Source organism: Vipera ursinii, assembly GCF_947247035.1.
Source record: "Vipera ursinii genome assembly, chromosome: 6".
Taxonomy (NCBI): Eukaryota; Metazoa; Chordata; class Lepidosauria; order Squamata; family Viperidae; genus Vipera; species Vipera ursinii.
In genome coordinates, this window is record NC_139515.1 from 86201789 (window position 1) to 86219095 (window position 17307).

Sequence of the window (17307 nt, forward strand, 5' to 3'; positions counted from 1 at the left end):
CTCGGCGCGCAGAGGCACACGTGTGCCTGCGCCACGAGGAAACCTTTCCTTCCTTTGACTTGGTTTGACAGCTCATCAAAATGCGAAACTTCGTTAACGATTATCGCCTCCCCTCGTGCTGTAATCTACCGGGGTGGTCCAGTGTTTCTTTTCCCCACTGTGTCATGGAGCTAATTATCTTGTGAGGGTCTTTGGTGGGGGGGGGGGCTGCTGTTGCCGCTCATTACGAAGCTCGTTAATAATCATTTAGCATATGAAATGCTGGTAATGAGACCATGTGTTGCAGACAGAAGATGGCAATTATGGGGAATGACATATTTATGCAACCACTCTGCCTTCTCAGGTGCAGGGGGCACCAAAGTCTTCATCAGAAGCTCAGAAGAATCACGAGTCAAACGAAACTCAACCAGGTGAGGGTGGCAACCTAGTGGTGCCAACCTGCTTTGGGGTTTGTCCACTGGTTGAAATCCATCTAGCACCGTGGTGGCGAACCTATGGCACGGGTGCTACAGGTGGCACGCAGAGCCCTCTCTGCGGGCACGCGCGGTGTCGCCCCAGTCCTAGGCCTTCAGCTGGGTTTTATAAAACCTTTTCGCTTTAGCCCTCCGATGCCGTGTGCAAAAAAAAAAGGTTCAATCAATCAATCAAATTCAACTTCTCGCGGGGAAAAAAAAGATCTCGCAAAGTTGGAATTGATTGATTGAACTTTTTAGTCCCACCCAGTCTACTGTTACCACCGCAGCCATGCCCACCCAATGGTCACGCCCACCTAGCACCCAATGATACATAAGTGGGTTTGGAGTTGCAATTTGGGCACTCGGTCTCTAAAAGGTTTGCCATCAGTGATCTAGCAGAAGACAGAGAGGTTGATGCCTGCACGACTAAGGATATCAACACGGGACATTTTAACTCCGGGATTTATTATATAGGTAGTCTCCGACTTACAACAGCTTGTTGAATGACTTTTCAAGAGTTACCACAGCTCCGGGGGAAAAAAGGGACTTACGACCGCTTTTCACACAACCGTTGCAGCATCTCGGGATCAAAATTCGGACGCTTGACAACCGCTTTGTATTTAAGACGGTCGCAGTGTCCTGGGGCCAGGTGATCCCCTTCTGCGGCCTTCTGACCAGCAAAGTCGACGGGGAAGTCAGATTCGCCTGACAGCCATGTGTTGTACTGAACAAGTGCAGGGATTCGCTTAAGGAACGTGGCCAGAAAAGCCGTGAAATGGGCTGAAGCTCACCTCGCAGATGCCTCGCTTAGCAACATAAATCTGGGGCTCAATTGCAGGGGTAAGACGAGGACGATCTGTATTGTCGATTGCAAACAGCCGGACCCGCATGTGTAGTGGAGTTTAATCTAGCTACTTTATTGTTTTGTTGTTGTTGTTAGTTGCGAAGTCGTGTCCGACCCCTCGTGACACCATGGACCACGTTCCTCCAGGTTTTCCTGTCCTCCACCATCTTCTGGAGTCCATTTAGGCTCACGCCTCCTGCTTCAGTGACTCCATCCAGCCACCACCTCCTCTGTCGTCCCCTTCTTCTCTTGCCCTCAACCTTTCCCAGCATGAGGCTCTTCTCCAGTGAGTCCTTCCTTCTCCTTAGGTGGCCAAAGGATTTGAGTTTCCACTTCAGGATCTGGCCTTCTAAAGAGCAGCCAGGGTGGATCTCCTCCAGGACTGACCGGTTTGATCGCCTCGCAGTCCAAGGGACTCGCAGGAGTCTTCTCCAGCACCATAGTTCAAAGGCCTCCATTCTTTGGTGCTCGGCCTTTCTTATGGTCCAACTTTGCAACTGGGAAGACCATAGCCTTGACTATACGCACTTTTGTTGGCAGGCAGTAAATAGGCAGTAAACAACTTTATTGTTTATTGCCTGTAATACAGGAATCTTCCCAGACAGACAGCTCACCTGGGAAAGACCAGGTGAAGCTGCAGCCTTTCTCAACCTTGACCACTTGACACCCCAGTAAACAAAGTGATTATTTATTGTTAGCTCAAGCAAAGAGATGTAAAGGCCTAACATAAAAAGCATCCATAACAACCGTGACCACTTGACAAAGGAAGTTTAAACTCTACTCCTTTACTTAGTACATGCTTGCCAGGCCTTGTCGCATGTCCCAAAGCAGCAACTTTGCTGACGTGACAAAGGCTGCCTTGAGTTGTGCACTAAATCCAAATAACGGATATATCGTACAGGATAACGGATGCTGCTTGATCGTTAGCGGAGGAAAGATATGAAAACACGGGGAGTCCTCGACTTATGACAGCAGCTGAGCCCCAAAGGTCTGTCACTAAGCAAGAAATGAATTTTGCCCCTTTTTACGACCTTCCTTGCCGAAGTTGTTAAGCGAACCACGGCCGTCGTTAAGTTAGAAATACGGGTGTGAAGTGAATCGGGGTTCTCCATTGACTTTGCTTGTCAGGAGGTCACAAAAGGGGATCGCACGACTCCGGGACCTGCAACCGTCATAAGTACATGCCAGTTGCCAAGCGTCCGAATTTTGATCATGAGACCGTGGGGAGGCTACAACGGTCGTAAGTGTGAAAAACGGCCATCCGTTCCTTTTTTTTCCAGGGCCAGTGATAATTTCGGTCACTAAATCAATGGTTGTATGTTGAGGCGCTACCTGTGCCCAGGGCAGATTAACGCCTCAGAGATGTGCCGATGTTCTAATGCAGAGGTCCCCGGCCCTTTGGGCACCAGGGGCCGGTTCCGTGGAGAAAACTTTTTCCGTGGACCGGAGAGTACGCGTGGTTTTGTGTGCTGCCTGCATTGCGCAGATGGGGCTTTGCTTGTTTGTGCGGACCGGTTGCTGGCATGCTGCGGCCCGGCACCGGTCCACAGACCGGGGGTTGGGAACCCCTGTTCTGATGTTCTGTTTAGCGGCTCTATTTTTCCTATTTTCCTGATGATGGGCACTTCAATCCGCTTGGCGAGTCTGCGCCGGTTAATCCTCAAGAAGCCGGCATTCCCGTTTTTTGTTACCGTCGTTTGAGAAGCACCCCGTTGCTCTTTCTTTCTTCGAGCTTGGCTTGAGCTCATTTGTCAGGAAGAGAGGCCCAAACCCGCTAAAGACTTCTGTGTTGTAGGCAATATTAAAGGCTATTTTGCTCAACTCAGCCGCGGCCGTGTTCCCAATTGACCAGATAATTATTTTTAGGATTGGATGGAGGCCTCGGCTTCTCCCGATGCAGTTTCTTAGCAACCCAAAGGCAGCACAGGAGATACCTGGCTTAATTATGCTCCCGTTTTCCACTCCAGGCCGACGTTCTCGAGGATGAGAGGAAAGACTAGCTGCTTACAAGCACTGGGAAGAAGGGCAGTAAACGTTGCTAGGGCTTTGCAAAGGCTGGCTGGGTCACTGACCAGACTACAGGCGCGATGGGCTCATTATATCGGCCAGTGTTGTGACGGTCAAGTTGTCTTCTCTGATCTCGGTCCAGGAGAAGGCCATGGGTCCTTCGGGATGCTGTCAGAGGAAACAGCGTGGGTTTGGACTTCCCAGCGAATTTATTCTCGGAGCCAGAAAAGGAAAAAAATTCTGCTGGGAGGCTAATAGCGTGGTGTGATGTTCCTGGAGACATTTAATTATGAGCTAGTCGACCTGTCTCTGTCGGGTCATCGTTTGAAAGGTATTGCCTTACCTGAGCAGAGAAAAAGAATGAGCAAGGAAACAAGTCCTCCTTCTGACTTCCTGTCGGCTTCCCCACTGAATTTCCTTGTGGGAATCTGACAGGAAACATTGGACACCTCCCTTCACCTTCCCCTCCCTCCCTCCCTCCCACCATTCTTCCCTCCTTCTCTTCCCTCCTTCCCCTTCTTCCTTCCTTCCCTCCTGCCTCCCTCCCCCCATTCTTACCTCCCCCTCCTTCTCCCTCCCTCCCTCCCTTCCTTCCTTCCTTCCTTCCTTCCTTCCTCCCTCCTGCCTCCTTCCCCCCATTCTTACCTCCCCCTCCTTCTCCCTCCTTCTCCCTCCTTTCCTTCCTTCCTTCCTTCCCTCCCTCCTTCCTTCCTTCCTTCTTTCCTCCTGCCTCCCTCCCCCATTCTTACCTCCCCCTCCTTCTCCCTCCTTCTCCCTCCTTTCCTTCCTTCCTTCCTTCCTTCCCTCCCTCCTTCCTTCCTTCCTTCTTTCCTCCTGCCTCCCTCCCCCATTCTTATCTCCCCCTTCCTTAGCTCCTTCCTTCCTTCCTTCCTTCCTTCCTTCCTTCCTTCCTTCCTTCCTTCCTTCCTTTTTTCCTCCTGCCTCCCTCCCCCATTCTTACCTCCCCCTCCTTTCCTTCCTTCCTTCCTTCCTTCCTTCCTTCCTTCCTTCCTTCCTTCCTTCCTTCCTTCCTTCCTCCTGGCTCCCTCCCCCCATTCTTACCTCCCCCTCCTTCTCCCTCCTTTCCTTCCTCCCCTTCTTCCTTCTTCCTGCCCTCCCTCCCTCCATTCTTCCCTCCCTCCCTCCCTTTATCCTCCTTCCCCTTCCCCTCCCCTCCCCTCTACTTCCTGTACAACAAAACGAACACCCTCCATTCCCTCCCTACTGAGTCACCCTGCTCTCCACCCTCCTTAAGTTGACCTGACCCGAATTTGGGTCACACGATGGTGGAGTCACTGGAACAGACCTAAGGGTGAGGGCTGCTCATGAGTTACTTTCTTCAGCACCTTCATAACTTCAAACGGTCGCTAAACAAATGATGTAGCTGCCTCCAAGTCTTGCGTCTTCAGTCTAATTCTTTTAGGTCTTTTATTCTTTCCTTCATAGAACATGGAAGATAGAATCACAGGGTTGGATGGGACCTTGGAGGTCTTCTAGTCCATCCCCCCTGCTGCAGCAGGAGACCTTATAGTACCATCCTGGTCAAATGGTTGTCCAGCCTCTTCTTGAAAACCTCCAAGGATGGAGCACCCACAACTTCTGGAGGCAGGCAGTTCCACTGGTTAATTGTCTCACTGTCAGGAAGTTTCTCCTTAGTTCTAGGTTGCTTCTCTCCTTGACTAGTTTCCATCCGTTGCTTCTTGTCCTGCCTTCGGGTGCTTTGGAGAATAGCTTGACTGTATCTTCTTTGGGGCAGCCCCTGAGATACCGGAAGGCTGCTATCATGTCCCCCCTGGTCCTTCTCTTAGTTTGACTAGCCATTACACAATTCCTGCCACCGTTCTTCATAGGTTTTAGTCTCCAGGTCTTTAATTAATTGTTCTTGTTGTAGGGTGAATCTCTCTTTAAGGCTTACTTCTAACTTTATATATTTTTTTAATCTGTAATGATCCTGTTACTTCTTGTCCTGCACTATGTGCTTTGGAGAATAAATCCATAAGTCAATCCGGAAGGGAAGGCAGTATATATGTCCCCCCTGATTCTTCTCTTTGATTGTCTAGACCAGGGGTGGGGAGCCTTGGCTCTTTTATGACTTGTGGACTCCAACTCCCAGAATTCCTCAGCCAGCCACAAGTCATAAAGGGGGCCATAGCTCCCCATGCTGGCTGAGGAATTCTGGGAATTGAAGTCCACAGGTCAACCAACTTCCAATGGAACTTAGGACTGCCTCCGACCTCCGCTCATTCCGCCGGGACCTGAAAACTTGGCTCTTTGAGCTGTCGGGCCTAGACTGAGGGGTTTTAATTGGGTTTTAATGTTTTAATTTTTTAAATTTTGGGCTCTAAATTTAATTAACTGTTTTAAATTTTTTAACTTTTGTATGGTATGATTTTAATTGCCCTGTAAACCGCCCTGAGTCCTACGGGAATAGGGCGGTATATAAGTTAAATAATAAAATAAATAATAAATAAAGGGGGCCATAGCTCCCCATGCTGGCTCAGGAATTCTGGGAGTTGAAGTTCACAAGTCATAAAGGGGCCATAGTTCCCCCATGCTGGCTCAGGAATTCTGGGAGTTGAAGTCCACAAGTCACAAAAGGGCCACGTTTGAAGCCCCCCTGCCTTATACCATTCCAGACAAATGTTTGTCCAGTCTCTTCTTAAAAACTTCCTGCATTATGGCTCAGCGAATTCACAAGACCACGGGGTAGGCAACCTTGGCTCTTTTATGACTGGTAGATTCAACTCCCAGAATTCCTGAGCCCGCCATTCTGAGGGGAAAGGGAGAGATTTCCAAGCTGAGCCAGGCTTGCTCAGAAATTCTGGGAGTTGAAGTCCACGAGTCATGAAGGGGCCATAGTTCCCCCGTGCTGGCTCAGGAATTCTGGGAGTTGAAGTCCACAAGTCATAAAGGGGGCCATAGTTCCCCACCCCTGATCTAGACACACGTAGCTCCCTCAACCATTCATCATGTGGTTTAGCCTCCAGACCCCTCATCATCTTTGCTGCTCTCCTCTGCGCAGACCAGAGTCAAGCACTGTCAGATTGACCCTCCAATACAGGCAGTCCTCGACTTACGACCACAATTGAGCCGAACATTTCCATTCCTAAGCAAGAAGTTTGTTAAGTGAGTGTTGGCCCCATTTTACAACCTTTCTTGCCACAGTTGTTATGTGAATCACCACAGTTTATAAGTTAGTAGCACGGTTGTTTAGTGAATCTGGCTTCCCCATTGACTTTGCTTGTCAGAAGGTTGCAAAAGGGGGTCATGTGACACCCCCCCCCCCCCGGGACCACATGAACACAGGGATGCTGCAATGGTCGAAAGTATGAAAAACAGTGATAAGTCACTTTTTTCAGTGGTCTTGTAAATTGACAGCTACCTGTAATGCTCTTATAGAGAGAGAGAAAGAAGAGAGAGAGAGAAAGAGAAGAGATTGAGAGAGACAGAAGAGAGAGGGAAGAGAGAAAGCAGAGAGAGAAGAGAGAGAGAATGAAGAGAGAGAGAAGAGAGAAAAAGATAAGAAGAGAGCAGAGAGAAAGCAGAGAGAGGACAGAGAGAGAAAGAGCAAGAGAAGAGAGAAAAAGAGAAGAGAGAGCAGAGAGAAAAGAGAGAAAGCAGAGAGAGAGAGAAGGGACAGAGAGAGAAGAGAGAGAGAAAGAGAGAAGAGGGAAGAGAGAGAGAGAAGAGAGAAAAGAGATTAAGAGAGAGAAAAGAGAGAGAGGGTAGAGAGAGAAAGCAGAGAGAGAGAAGAGAAAAAAGATAAGAAGAGACAGAGAAAGCAGAGAGAAGGGACAGAGAGAAAGAGAGAGAGAAAAAGAGAGAAGAAAGAGGGAAGAGAAAGAAGAGATTGAGAGAAAAGAGAGAGAGTAGAGAGAGCAGAGAGAAGAGATACAGAATGAAGAGGGAGAGAAGAGAGAAAAAGAGAAGAGAGAGCAGAGAGAAAAGAGAGAAAGAAGAGAGAAAGCAGAGAGAGAGAAGGGACAGAGAGAGAAGAGAGAGAGAAAAAGAGAGAAGAGGGAAGAGAGAGAGAGAAGAGAGAAAAGAGATTAAGAGAGAGAAAAGAGAGAGAGAGGAGAGAGAAAGCAGAGAGAGAGAAGGGAGTGCGTGTGTGCACGCGCGCAAGCGCACGCGCGCGCGCGCTCACACACACACACACACACACAGAGTCAGACCTACCTTTCTACCCAGTTCTTGTAGCTGGGGATATCCTTGGCATAAAGCAGTTTATTAGATGGGGAATCTTTGCCCAAACGGTGCTCTGAGGTTGAACAGGAATCCATGAAAGTTTGCGCTACCACCGATAAGCAGGCATCTGTGATGCTGTTCTTGTGAATGTCGAAGACAAACTGCGGATTTTTAATCATGTTCACCCAAAACCTCAATGGCAAGCTGAGGTCAAAAGACAGAAGAAAAGACATGGAGGTGTCACTATTTTTAAAACTCAAATACGAGTCGTCCTCAGCCAATCTCAGTGTATACATGGTTGCACTTTGACAATAAAGGTTCATTCATTCACTGACTTCACCACCACAGTTAGAAATGGAACTACCATCCCTAAAGTGATGGGGTTGCTGAGCGAATCATTCACAATTTTACCACCTCTTCTGCCAGGGTTGTTAAGCGAGTCACCACCACGGTGGTTAAGCTTGTTAAATGAATCTGGCTTTCCTCATTGACTGGCTCCTTGGAAGCCTCCTATGCAAGCTGCAATGGGTCGTAAGTCTGGGAAAACGGTCATAAATCTTCTGTGCCGTTGTAACTTTGAAAAACGCTACTAAAGGAATACTTGTAAGCTGAGGAATTCCTACAACTGAAGGCCAAAGAAGAAGGGAACAAGAGAGGATGAGATGGTTAGGTAGTGCCATCGACACAACAAACATGAATTTGGGCAAACTCCAGGAGACAGTGGAAGACGGGGGTCCTAGTGTCCGTGGGATCACCAGGGGTTGGACACAACTTAGCGACTGAACAACAATCACAAAGCCATGTAACACTGTGATTTGGATCACCCTTCCTTACACACTGTCCATAATGTTAAATCAGCTTTCCGTCATATTGGCTGTGAACGAGACAACTTGGAAGCCGTAACAACTTGGAATACTGCATGCAGTTTGGGTCATCACATTACAAAAAAAAAAAAGAAAGAAAAAAGATGTTGAGATTTTGGAAAAATGGACTTATTCATTTATTCAAATGGAGTTTGGAGAAGTGCAGAGAAGAGCAACTCAGATGATTAAAGACCTGGAGACTAAAACCTATGAAGAACGGTGGCAGGAATTGGGTAATGGCTAGTCAAACAAAGAGAAGGACTAGGGGAGACGTGATAGCAGTCTTCCAATATCTCAGGGGCTGCCCCAAAGAAGCGGCAGTCAAGCTATTCTCCAAAGCACCTGAAAGCAGGACAAGAAGCAACGGATGGAAACTCATCAAGGAGAGAAGCAACCTAGAACTAAAGAGAAACTTCCTGACGGTGAGAACAATTAACCAGTGGAACAACCTGCCTCCAGAAGCTGTGAATGCTCCAACAATGGAAGTTTTTAAGAAGAGACTGGACAGCCATTTGTCTGAAATGGTATAGGGTCTCCTGCCTGAGCAGGGGGTTGGACTAGAAGACCTCCGAGGTCCCTTCCAGCTCTGATTGTACATCTGGAGGTCACCACCTTGGAGAAGCTCTCTGTGATGTTTCTAGATCACCTCTAAGCAGATGTTTTGACTGAGCGGACAAAAAAATAATTGCCCCAAAGGGTTCCTCCTGAGTCCATTTCTCCTCACTCACCTTCTCGAATGCCAACACCCGCCATTGTTTTAACCCAAGACAAATGTCTTCCACCTCCATCCCTTCTAAGACATTTCTTGGCCATTTCATTAATGTCCTCATGATTCTCTTTTCTTTTTTCCTGAATTCCCTGAATCCCTCTGGGTGTGGTTCTCTTTGCAGCGAGGAGCGGGCGATAAGTCAAGAAAACACGGTGAAGAAAGAGGTTGGGGAAACGGACACGGAATTAATGGAATCTGCTCAAAACCGTGTCTCCGTTCCTTTAATCCCGCTTTCAACGCCCACCTCTTTTTCCCCCTCTTTAAAGAAGCCCCCCCACCCAGTGGCTTCAATCAGCCTTAAATTAGTGCCACAGACGATGTTAATAATAGGCTAATGTTTTATTAGTTCCACCTTTCTTTCTTTCTTTCTTTCTTTCTTTCTTTCTTTCTTTCTTTCTTTCTTTCTTTCTTTTTCTTCCTTTCTTTCTTCCTTCCTTCTTTCTTTCTTTTTTCCCTCTCTCTTTTTCCTCTCTCCCTTCCCCTCTTTTCCCTCCCTCCCTTCCTCTCTTTAATTTCCTTCCTTCCTTCCCTGTTCCTTCCCTTTTTCCCTCCCTTCTTCCTTTCCTTTTTTCCTCCCTTCCTTTCCTTCCCCCCTTTTCTTCCCTCTGTTCCTTCCCTTCCCCTTTTCCCTCCCTTCTTCCTTTCCTTTCCTTTCCTTTCCTTTCCTTTCCTTTCCTTTCCTCCTTCCTCCTTTCCATCCCTTCCTGTCCCATCCCATCCCATCCCTTCCCTTCCCTTCCCTCCTTTATCCTTTCCTTTCCTTCCCTTCCCTTCCTTTCCTCCTATTTTTCTTCCTTTCCTTTCCTTTCCTTTCCTTTCCTTTCCTTTCCTTTCCTTTCCTTTCCTTTCCTTTCCTTTCCTTTCCTTTCCTTTCCTTTCCTTTCCTTTCCTCCTTCCTCCTTTCCATCCCTTCCTGTCCCATCCCATCCCATCCCTTCCCTTCCCTCCTTTATCCTTTCCTTTCCTTTCCTTCCCTTCCCTTCCTTTCCTCCTATTTTTCTTCCTTTCCTTTCCTTTCCTTTCCTTTCCTTTCCTTTCCTTTCCTTTCCTTTCCTTTCCTTTCCTTTCCTTTCCTTTCCTCCTTCCTCCTTTCCATCCCTTCCTGTCCCATCCCATCCCATCCCTTCCCTTCCCTTCCCTCCTTTATCCTTTCCTTTCCTTTCCTTTCCTTTCCTTTCCTTTCCTTTCCTTTCCTTATTTCATTTCATTTCCCATCCATTTGCTTCCTTTCCTTTCCTTTCCTTTCCTTTCCTTTCCTTTCCTTTCCTTTCCTTTCCTTTCCTTTCCTTTCCTTTCCTTTCCTTTCCTTTCCTTTCCTTTCCTTTCCTTCCCTTTCTCCTTCCCTTCCTTTTTTCTTTTCTCATCACTCCCGTTTTGTACATCCATTCTATTATCTCTTTTCATAATTCAGGGACTTCTCTACAACGCCCTAAACTCTGGACAGAACCTTCCCATCTATACCCAGGTTTTCCTACTTAAATCCTCACTGTCTTGGCTTTTCCCTTTAAAAGGCAGTTCATTCCAGTCCAACAGAAGAGGAGGAGGAGAAGGACCGGGTGGATGAGCTTCAGGGGATCCATCACATCAGCCACTCTCAGACCTCAACTTACAACCACTCAATTAGCGATCGTTTGACATTACAACGGCACTGGGGGGGAAAGGTGACTTATGGCTAGTCCTCACGCTTACGGCGACTGCAGCATCCCCGTACGTCACGTAATCAAAATTCGCGCGCTTGGCAACCGGCCTGTACTGATGACGGCGGCCGCGTCCCGGCGTCATGTGACCGCCGTTTGTGACCTCTCCCCGGTTGGCTTCGAGAAGCCAAGTTAACGGGGGAAGAGAAGCTGGATTCGCTTAACGAATGCGCGGTTCACTTAAGAACTGCAACGATATTTCTTAGCAACAGGATGGATGCATGGATGCATGGATAAGGAGATGGATGGATAGATAGATACACAGACAGACATGGTGGGATGGATGAATGGATGGATAGATTGATAGATGATAAACAGAGAAAGAGACAGATTGAGATAGATAGATAGAATGAGAGAGAGAGAGAGAGAGAGAGAGAGAGAGAGAGAGAGAGAGGAATGGATAGATAGATAGATAGATAGATAGATAGATAGATAGATAGATAGATAGATAGATAGATAGATAGATAGATAGATACAGGGCTTTTTTTCTCATAGAACGCTCAGAACGGAGTTCCGGCACCTTTTTTGGATGGAACCTCGTAGGGTAAGCAAGGCGGGTTATAGGATATGTGTGAGTTCCAGCATCTCTTGCTTTTACAAAAAAAAGCACTGCTTAGCAAGGATTGCACAGTCCAGTGTGACTCACTTCGGAACCGCCTTGCATAGCAGCAGAAATTCTGTTGGCGACAGTATTCACAAGTCAAGGACTTTAAATTTTGAGAGCGTTCTCCAGACGGCCTTCCCTTTACCGGTCCCACCGGGAGGCAGTGGCGTAGCGTGGGGGGTGCAGGGGGGGGGCGGCCGCACCGGGCGCAACATCTGGGGGGGCGCATTAGATGCATTTTACTTTAATTACATCAGTATTTTCATAACAAACAATACATGTGCTTAGGGGGTCAGGGTTTCTTTAACTAATCTAGTGGAAGAGACTCGAGTGCTAAAATCCACGGGTTAGGGGGCGCAAATTACTTGCCTTGCCCCGGGTGCTGACAACCCACGCTACGCCACTGCCGGGAGGGCAGGTGTGCCGGACTCTTGGGAAGCACTCACCAATTGCTCTTCCAGGTGTGCCGCACGTGAGGATCGTGGATGTTGTGCTTATCGGCCTGCTCATCCAGGAAGTCAAACATGTACTTGATGGCCAGGGGCAGCGCACTGCCCCGATGTGCCGTGCTGAAGATTGTCTCAAAGAGGTCGTCCACAAACTTCTGCAAAGTGCCCTTGATAATCCATAAAACGAAACGTTAAAACCAGAACGATTTAGGATTCCAGGCGTTAAAATGACTAAAACCAACATTGTAAACGTTTCACGAGGGGGAAACACTGGGAAGAGAATTGTCTTCCAATATTTTGAGGGGCTGCCCCAAGAAGAGGGGGTCAAGCTATTCTCCAAAGCGCCTGAAGGCAGGATGAGAAGCCACGGATGGAAACTAACCGAGGAGAGAAGCAACCTGGAATTAAGGAGACATTTCCTGACAGTGAGCACAATGAAATCAGCGGTCAGAAGTTGTGGGTGCTCCAACACTGCAGGTTTTGAAGGAAAGATTGTATCAGCCAGTTGTCCAGAATGGCACAGGCGTAAGGTCTCCTGCTTCAGCAGGAGGTTGGACTAGAGGACCTCCAAGGTCCCTTCAATCTGTTCTTCTGTGTTCTCTTGGGCCATCCCAGAAAATTATCCCAGGGTCTAGGGTTCGTTCAAAGTCTTGCAAAAACGACACAAAATGACCCAGGACCAAAGGCAGCTGGGTCTTGTTTGAGAAGACTGGTTGAGCTGACTTTGTTGAGAAGAAATAAATAGCCAAGGTGGCATTCATGGCCCCATCAGGGGCAGGGCGAGGTCAGAGTGGGGGAGAAAAAAAGGGGGCCGGCATCCCCCACAAAGGGACCCCCACCCACCCACCCACCCACCATTTGCCTCTGGGGAAACCACTTCCTTCCCTGCCTGCACCCCTCCCGGGTTTGCTCTGCTGGGCTTTGGCGCTTGGAAAGTGTCAGCAAAATCGACGCTACATCAATCGCCCAGCCTTGGCGGTGAGCAAGGAAAAGATGGGAGGCGCTGAGTGTTAAACCACCTTTGCGGTATTCCCTGGGCCGAAAGTCAACAACAGAGCATTATTAAAGCTGTCACACAAATCATCTCGCCTGAAGCACTGCGCTTCGGTGACAGCCAGATGCTTGCTTCCTCTCCAAAACTTCAGCTGAGGTCAACACCTCGGTGGAGAGAGAGAGATGGCTTCCTTGTCAAGCAACCTATTTGGGAGTCCTTCTCTCTCTCTCTCTCCTTCTCTCTCTTCCTTCTCTCTCTCTCTCTCTCTCTCTCCTTCTCTCTCTTCCTTCTCTCTCTCTCTCTCTCTCTCCTTCTCTCTCTCTCTCTCTCCTTCTCTCTCTTCCTTCACTCTCTCTCTCTCTCTCCTTCTCTCTCTTCCTTCTCTCTCTCTCTCTCTCTCCCTCTCCTTCTCTCTCTTCCTTCGCTCTCTCTCTCTCTCTCTCTCCTTCTCTCTCTCTCTCTCTCCTTCTCTCTCTCTCTCTCTCCTTCTCTCTCTTCCTTCACTCTCTCTCTCTTTCTCCTTCTCTCTCTCTTCCTTCTCTCTCTTCCTTCTCTCTCTCTCTCTCCTTCTCTCTCTTCCTTCTCTCTCTCTCTCTCTCCTTCTCTCTCTTCCTTCTCTCTCTCTCTCTCTTTCTCTCTCTTCCTTCTCTCTCTCTCTCTCTCCCTTCCTTTCTTTTGTACCTCTGTCTCTTTCTGTTTCTCTGTCTCTCTTTCTTCCTCTCTTTTACTCTTTCTCTCTCCCCCCTTTCTCTCTCTTTCTTTTGTATCTGTCTTTTTCTTTCTCTCTCTCTTTTTTCTGTCTCTCTGTCTCTCTCTTTTACTCTTTCTCTCTCCCCCTTTCTTTCTCTCTTTTGTATGTCTTTTTCTTTCTCTCTCTTTTCTTGCTCCCTCTTTCTTTTACTCTCTCTCTCCCCCCTCTTTCTTTCTCTTTTTTTGTATCTCTGTTTCTCTTTCTCTTTTACTTTCTCTCTCTCCCCCCTCTCTTTCTTTCTCTTGCTTTTGTATCTCTCTCTCTCTTTTAACTCTTTCTCTCTCCCCCCTCTCTTTCTTTTGTATCTCTGTCTCTTTCTCTTTTCTCTGTCTCTCTCTCTCTTTCTCTTTTACTGTTTTTTCTCTCTCTCTCTTTCTCTATGTCTCTTTTTGTTCCTCTCTGTCACTCTGTCACTCTTTCTCTTCTTTTTCTTTCTCTCTCTATTTTTTTTTCTCTCTCTCTCTTTTTCTGTCTCTGTCTTTCTCTCTCCTGTCTTCTCCTCCTGAGGAACCCCCTTGCAGATGAGAAAGGAGATGGAACAGGACCATTTCCGGAAATGGTGAAGAATGCTTACATCAGGTAGGTACCACAAAAATTAGGATTTAATTTCAGAGGTTTGTAACCTTGGCAACTTTAAAGGCTTATGGAAGAATTCCCCAGCCAGCCATGAAGTCCACAAGTCTGAAGGTAGCCAAGGTTGAAACACCCCTGGTTTAATTGATCAGAGCTGCAGGAAAGAGGCAGGACCTCATTGACGGTCTCACGGTTGGAAGTATCTCTTAGAACTTTGATAATTTACCATGTTGGCTTCACTAGGTTAAGGACAAGGAATCCGACAATAAGCAATCATTAAGAGCACCAAGAACAGTTCTGTCAACTGAGGGCAAGTCACTTGTCTATATAAAAAGAGAGCAAACCCCACTCTCTTCTGGCACTGATGATGTTACCTAGTTGGGTGTTGAAACGTCTGCAAGTAAGCAACCAAGCCCAGAGAGCACCAAGGACCCCACAGTTGTAATTGTCCTTCTTCCCTTCCTCCTCCTCCTCCTCCTCCTCCTCCTCCCCACAAACGCCAATTCCTTCTAGCACTGATGATGTTACCCAGTTGGGTCATGAAACATCTGCAAGAAAGCCACCCAGCTCAGAGAGCACCAAGACCCCACAGTCCTCGTCCTCCTCGTCCTCCTCCTCATCCTCCTCGTCCTCATCCTCCTCGTCCTCCTCCTACTCCTCCTCCCCACAAACGCCAATTCCTTCTAGCACTGATGATGTTACCCAGTTGGGTCATGAAACATCTGCAAGAAAGCCACCCAGCTCAGAGAGCACCAAGACCCCACAGTCCTCGTCCTTCTCATCCTCCTCCTCGTCCTCCTCCTCGTCCTCGTCTTCCTCCTCCTCCTCGTCTTCCTCCTCCTCCTCCTCCTCCTCCTCCTCCTCCTCCTCCTCCTCCTCCTCCTCCTCCCCACAAACGCCAATTCCTTCTAGCACTGATGATGTTACCCAGTTGGGTCATGAAACGTCTGCAAGAAAACCACCCAGCTCAGAGAGCACCAAGACCCCACAGTCCTCGTCCTCCTCGTCCTCCTCCTCGTCGTCATTGTCGTCGTCGTCGTCGTCCCCCTCCTCCTCCTCCTCCTCCTCCTCCTCCTCCTCCTCCTCCTCCTCTCTACAACCCACCCCCCTTTTAGCACTGATTATGTTACCTAGTTGGGTCATGAAATGCCTGCAAGAAAGCAACCCAGCTCAGAGAGCACCCAGGATCCCACAATTCAACCCTGAGCTACAAAGATTCTCTTTTATTGGCACAATTCCATTTTTTTTTCTGTTTCCCCCCACCCCCACCACCTTCCCTTTTGGGCTCCAGGCCCTTTTTCTCCAGCCTTGCCCACCTTGGTGGCTAGCAGCCTTGTCAGGTAGATTTCAGATACCATCTTGCTCCCTCGATCCCCTTCTTTCTGATCGCCATGCTCGTGGTTCTTCACTAAATGCCACATCTTGACACCACTTTCCAGGTCGGGCGTAATCATGGGCGTCCGGGAACGCAAGCTGTCTGGGCTTCCGGTGTAGCGGATCATGTTTTCTGAAAGCACAAACGGGACACAAATCCTTGAAGATTTTCTTCCGAGGTCTAAGTGGGGAAGGGGGGGGGGAATTGAAACTGTGAGGGAATCCTTGGTGCTGTCTGAGCTTGGCTGTTTTCTTGCAGACGTTTCATGGCCCAACTAGGTAACATCATCAGTGCCACAAGAGGCTTGTGCTGTATATAAGCAAACCCCCCTCCCTTCTAGCACTGATGACGTTCCCTAGTTGGGTCATGAAATGTCTGCGTGGAAACCACCCAGCTCAGAGAGTACCAGGGACTCCACAATTCTTCTCCTTCTCTTCCTCCTCCTCTGCTTTCCCCTGTTCTGTACCAGCCTGCTACTGGCCCTGCAGAAAAGGCAGGGACAACCCCTTTACAAACGGCAAGAGGCTGGAATTACGCCTGCCAAATTTATAGCTACAAAAACAAACAAGACACGAACCAAGAAACAAGAGCTTTAAGAAACACGAACTATGCAAACAGTTGCCTTCAGCAAACCAGCCCTCCCCACACATTCCCCTTATATAAAGTTCAGGGCGTGGCTTCTCTCTGCCTCCTTCCGAGAAGCCCCATTGCCTTCCTCTGTCTACTCCTAATTGACTGCCTCCTGCGTCGGGCATCCTTGAACAGGGCCAGCTGTGGGTCATCTTCATCCACGCTGTCAGGCTCACACAGCTGGGTCTCCGTGGTGACCAAGTGGGAGGGGCCTGGCTGAGGGCTCTCATCAGCAAGATCTTCAACCCCCTCAGCAAGGTCTTCAACACCCCCCTCCTCCTCCTCTGAGTCGTCCGACCCAACTGCCGAACCCACAGGCTGACCCTGAATCACAACATCCCCTTCATTTTTTCTCTTTCTTCCTCTCCCCCTCCCCTTCCTCTTCCCCCTCTCCACAAACCTCACTCCCTTCTAGCACCAATGACGTTACCTAGTTGGGTCATGAAACATCTGTAAGAAAACAACCCAGCTCAGAGAGCACCCAAGACCACACAGTCCTCCTCCTCCTCCTCCTCCTCCTCCTCCTCCTCCTATTCCTCCTCCTCCTCCTCCTCCTCCTCCTCCTCCTCTCCACAACCTCTCCTTCTACCACTGATGTTACCAAGTTGGGTCATGAAATGTCTGCAAGAAAGCCACCTAGCTCAGAGAGCACCAAGGTTTTTGTTCTTCCACTTCTCTTTCTCCTTCTTCTCCCCCTTCAATCCTCCTCCTCCTCCTCCTCCTCTTCTTTCTCCTCCTCCCTCACTCCCCTTCTAGCACTGATGATGTTACCTAGTTGGGTCATGAAACATCCGCAAGAAAGCAACCCAGCTCAGAGAGCACTTAAGGATCCCTCATTTCAACCTTAAGCTACCAATATCTTTCTTTACTGGATTTGAACTGCTTTTTCTAAGAGTAACTGGAGCAGTGTATTAAGGAATGAGTTGCTAGTCTAAAAATAGCTGCATCGAGACGTTCAAAGTTTGATTTGGTCCCTTCCAGTCTTGTTATTCTGTTCTGTTATTTGTTATTTGATGTACTTGGTTCTGGGGTGTAGGCAGTGGTGGGATTCAAATATGTGAACAACCGGTTCTCTGTGGGGATGCCCCTTCCAGAAGTCCATTCTGGG

General features: G+C 48.4%; 1 protein-coding gene across 1 annotated transcript in view; it reads right to left on the minus strand.

Moving 5' to 3' along the window:
• Positions 1 to 17307, minus strand: part of PLXNA4 (plexin A4) — a gene marked incomplete at both ends in the record, with an annotated part of 418983 nt that overhangs the window by 11366 nt on the left and 390310 nt on the right. The window contains 3 exons of the mRNA XM_083365401.1: positions 7486 to 7698; positions 11874 to 12043; positions 15511 to 15701. Coding sequence (XP_083221527.1) covers positions 7486 to 7698; positions 11874 to 12043; positions 15511 to 15701 — 574 coding nt within the window. The remainder of the gene's footprint in view (positions 1 to 7485; positions 7699 to 11873; positions 12044 to 15510; positions 15702 to 17307) is intronic.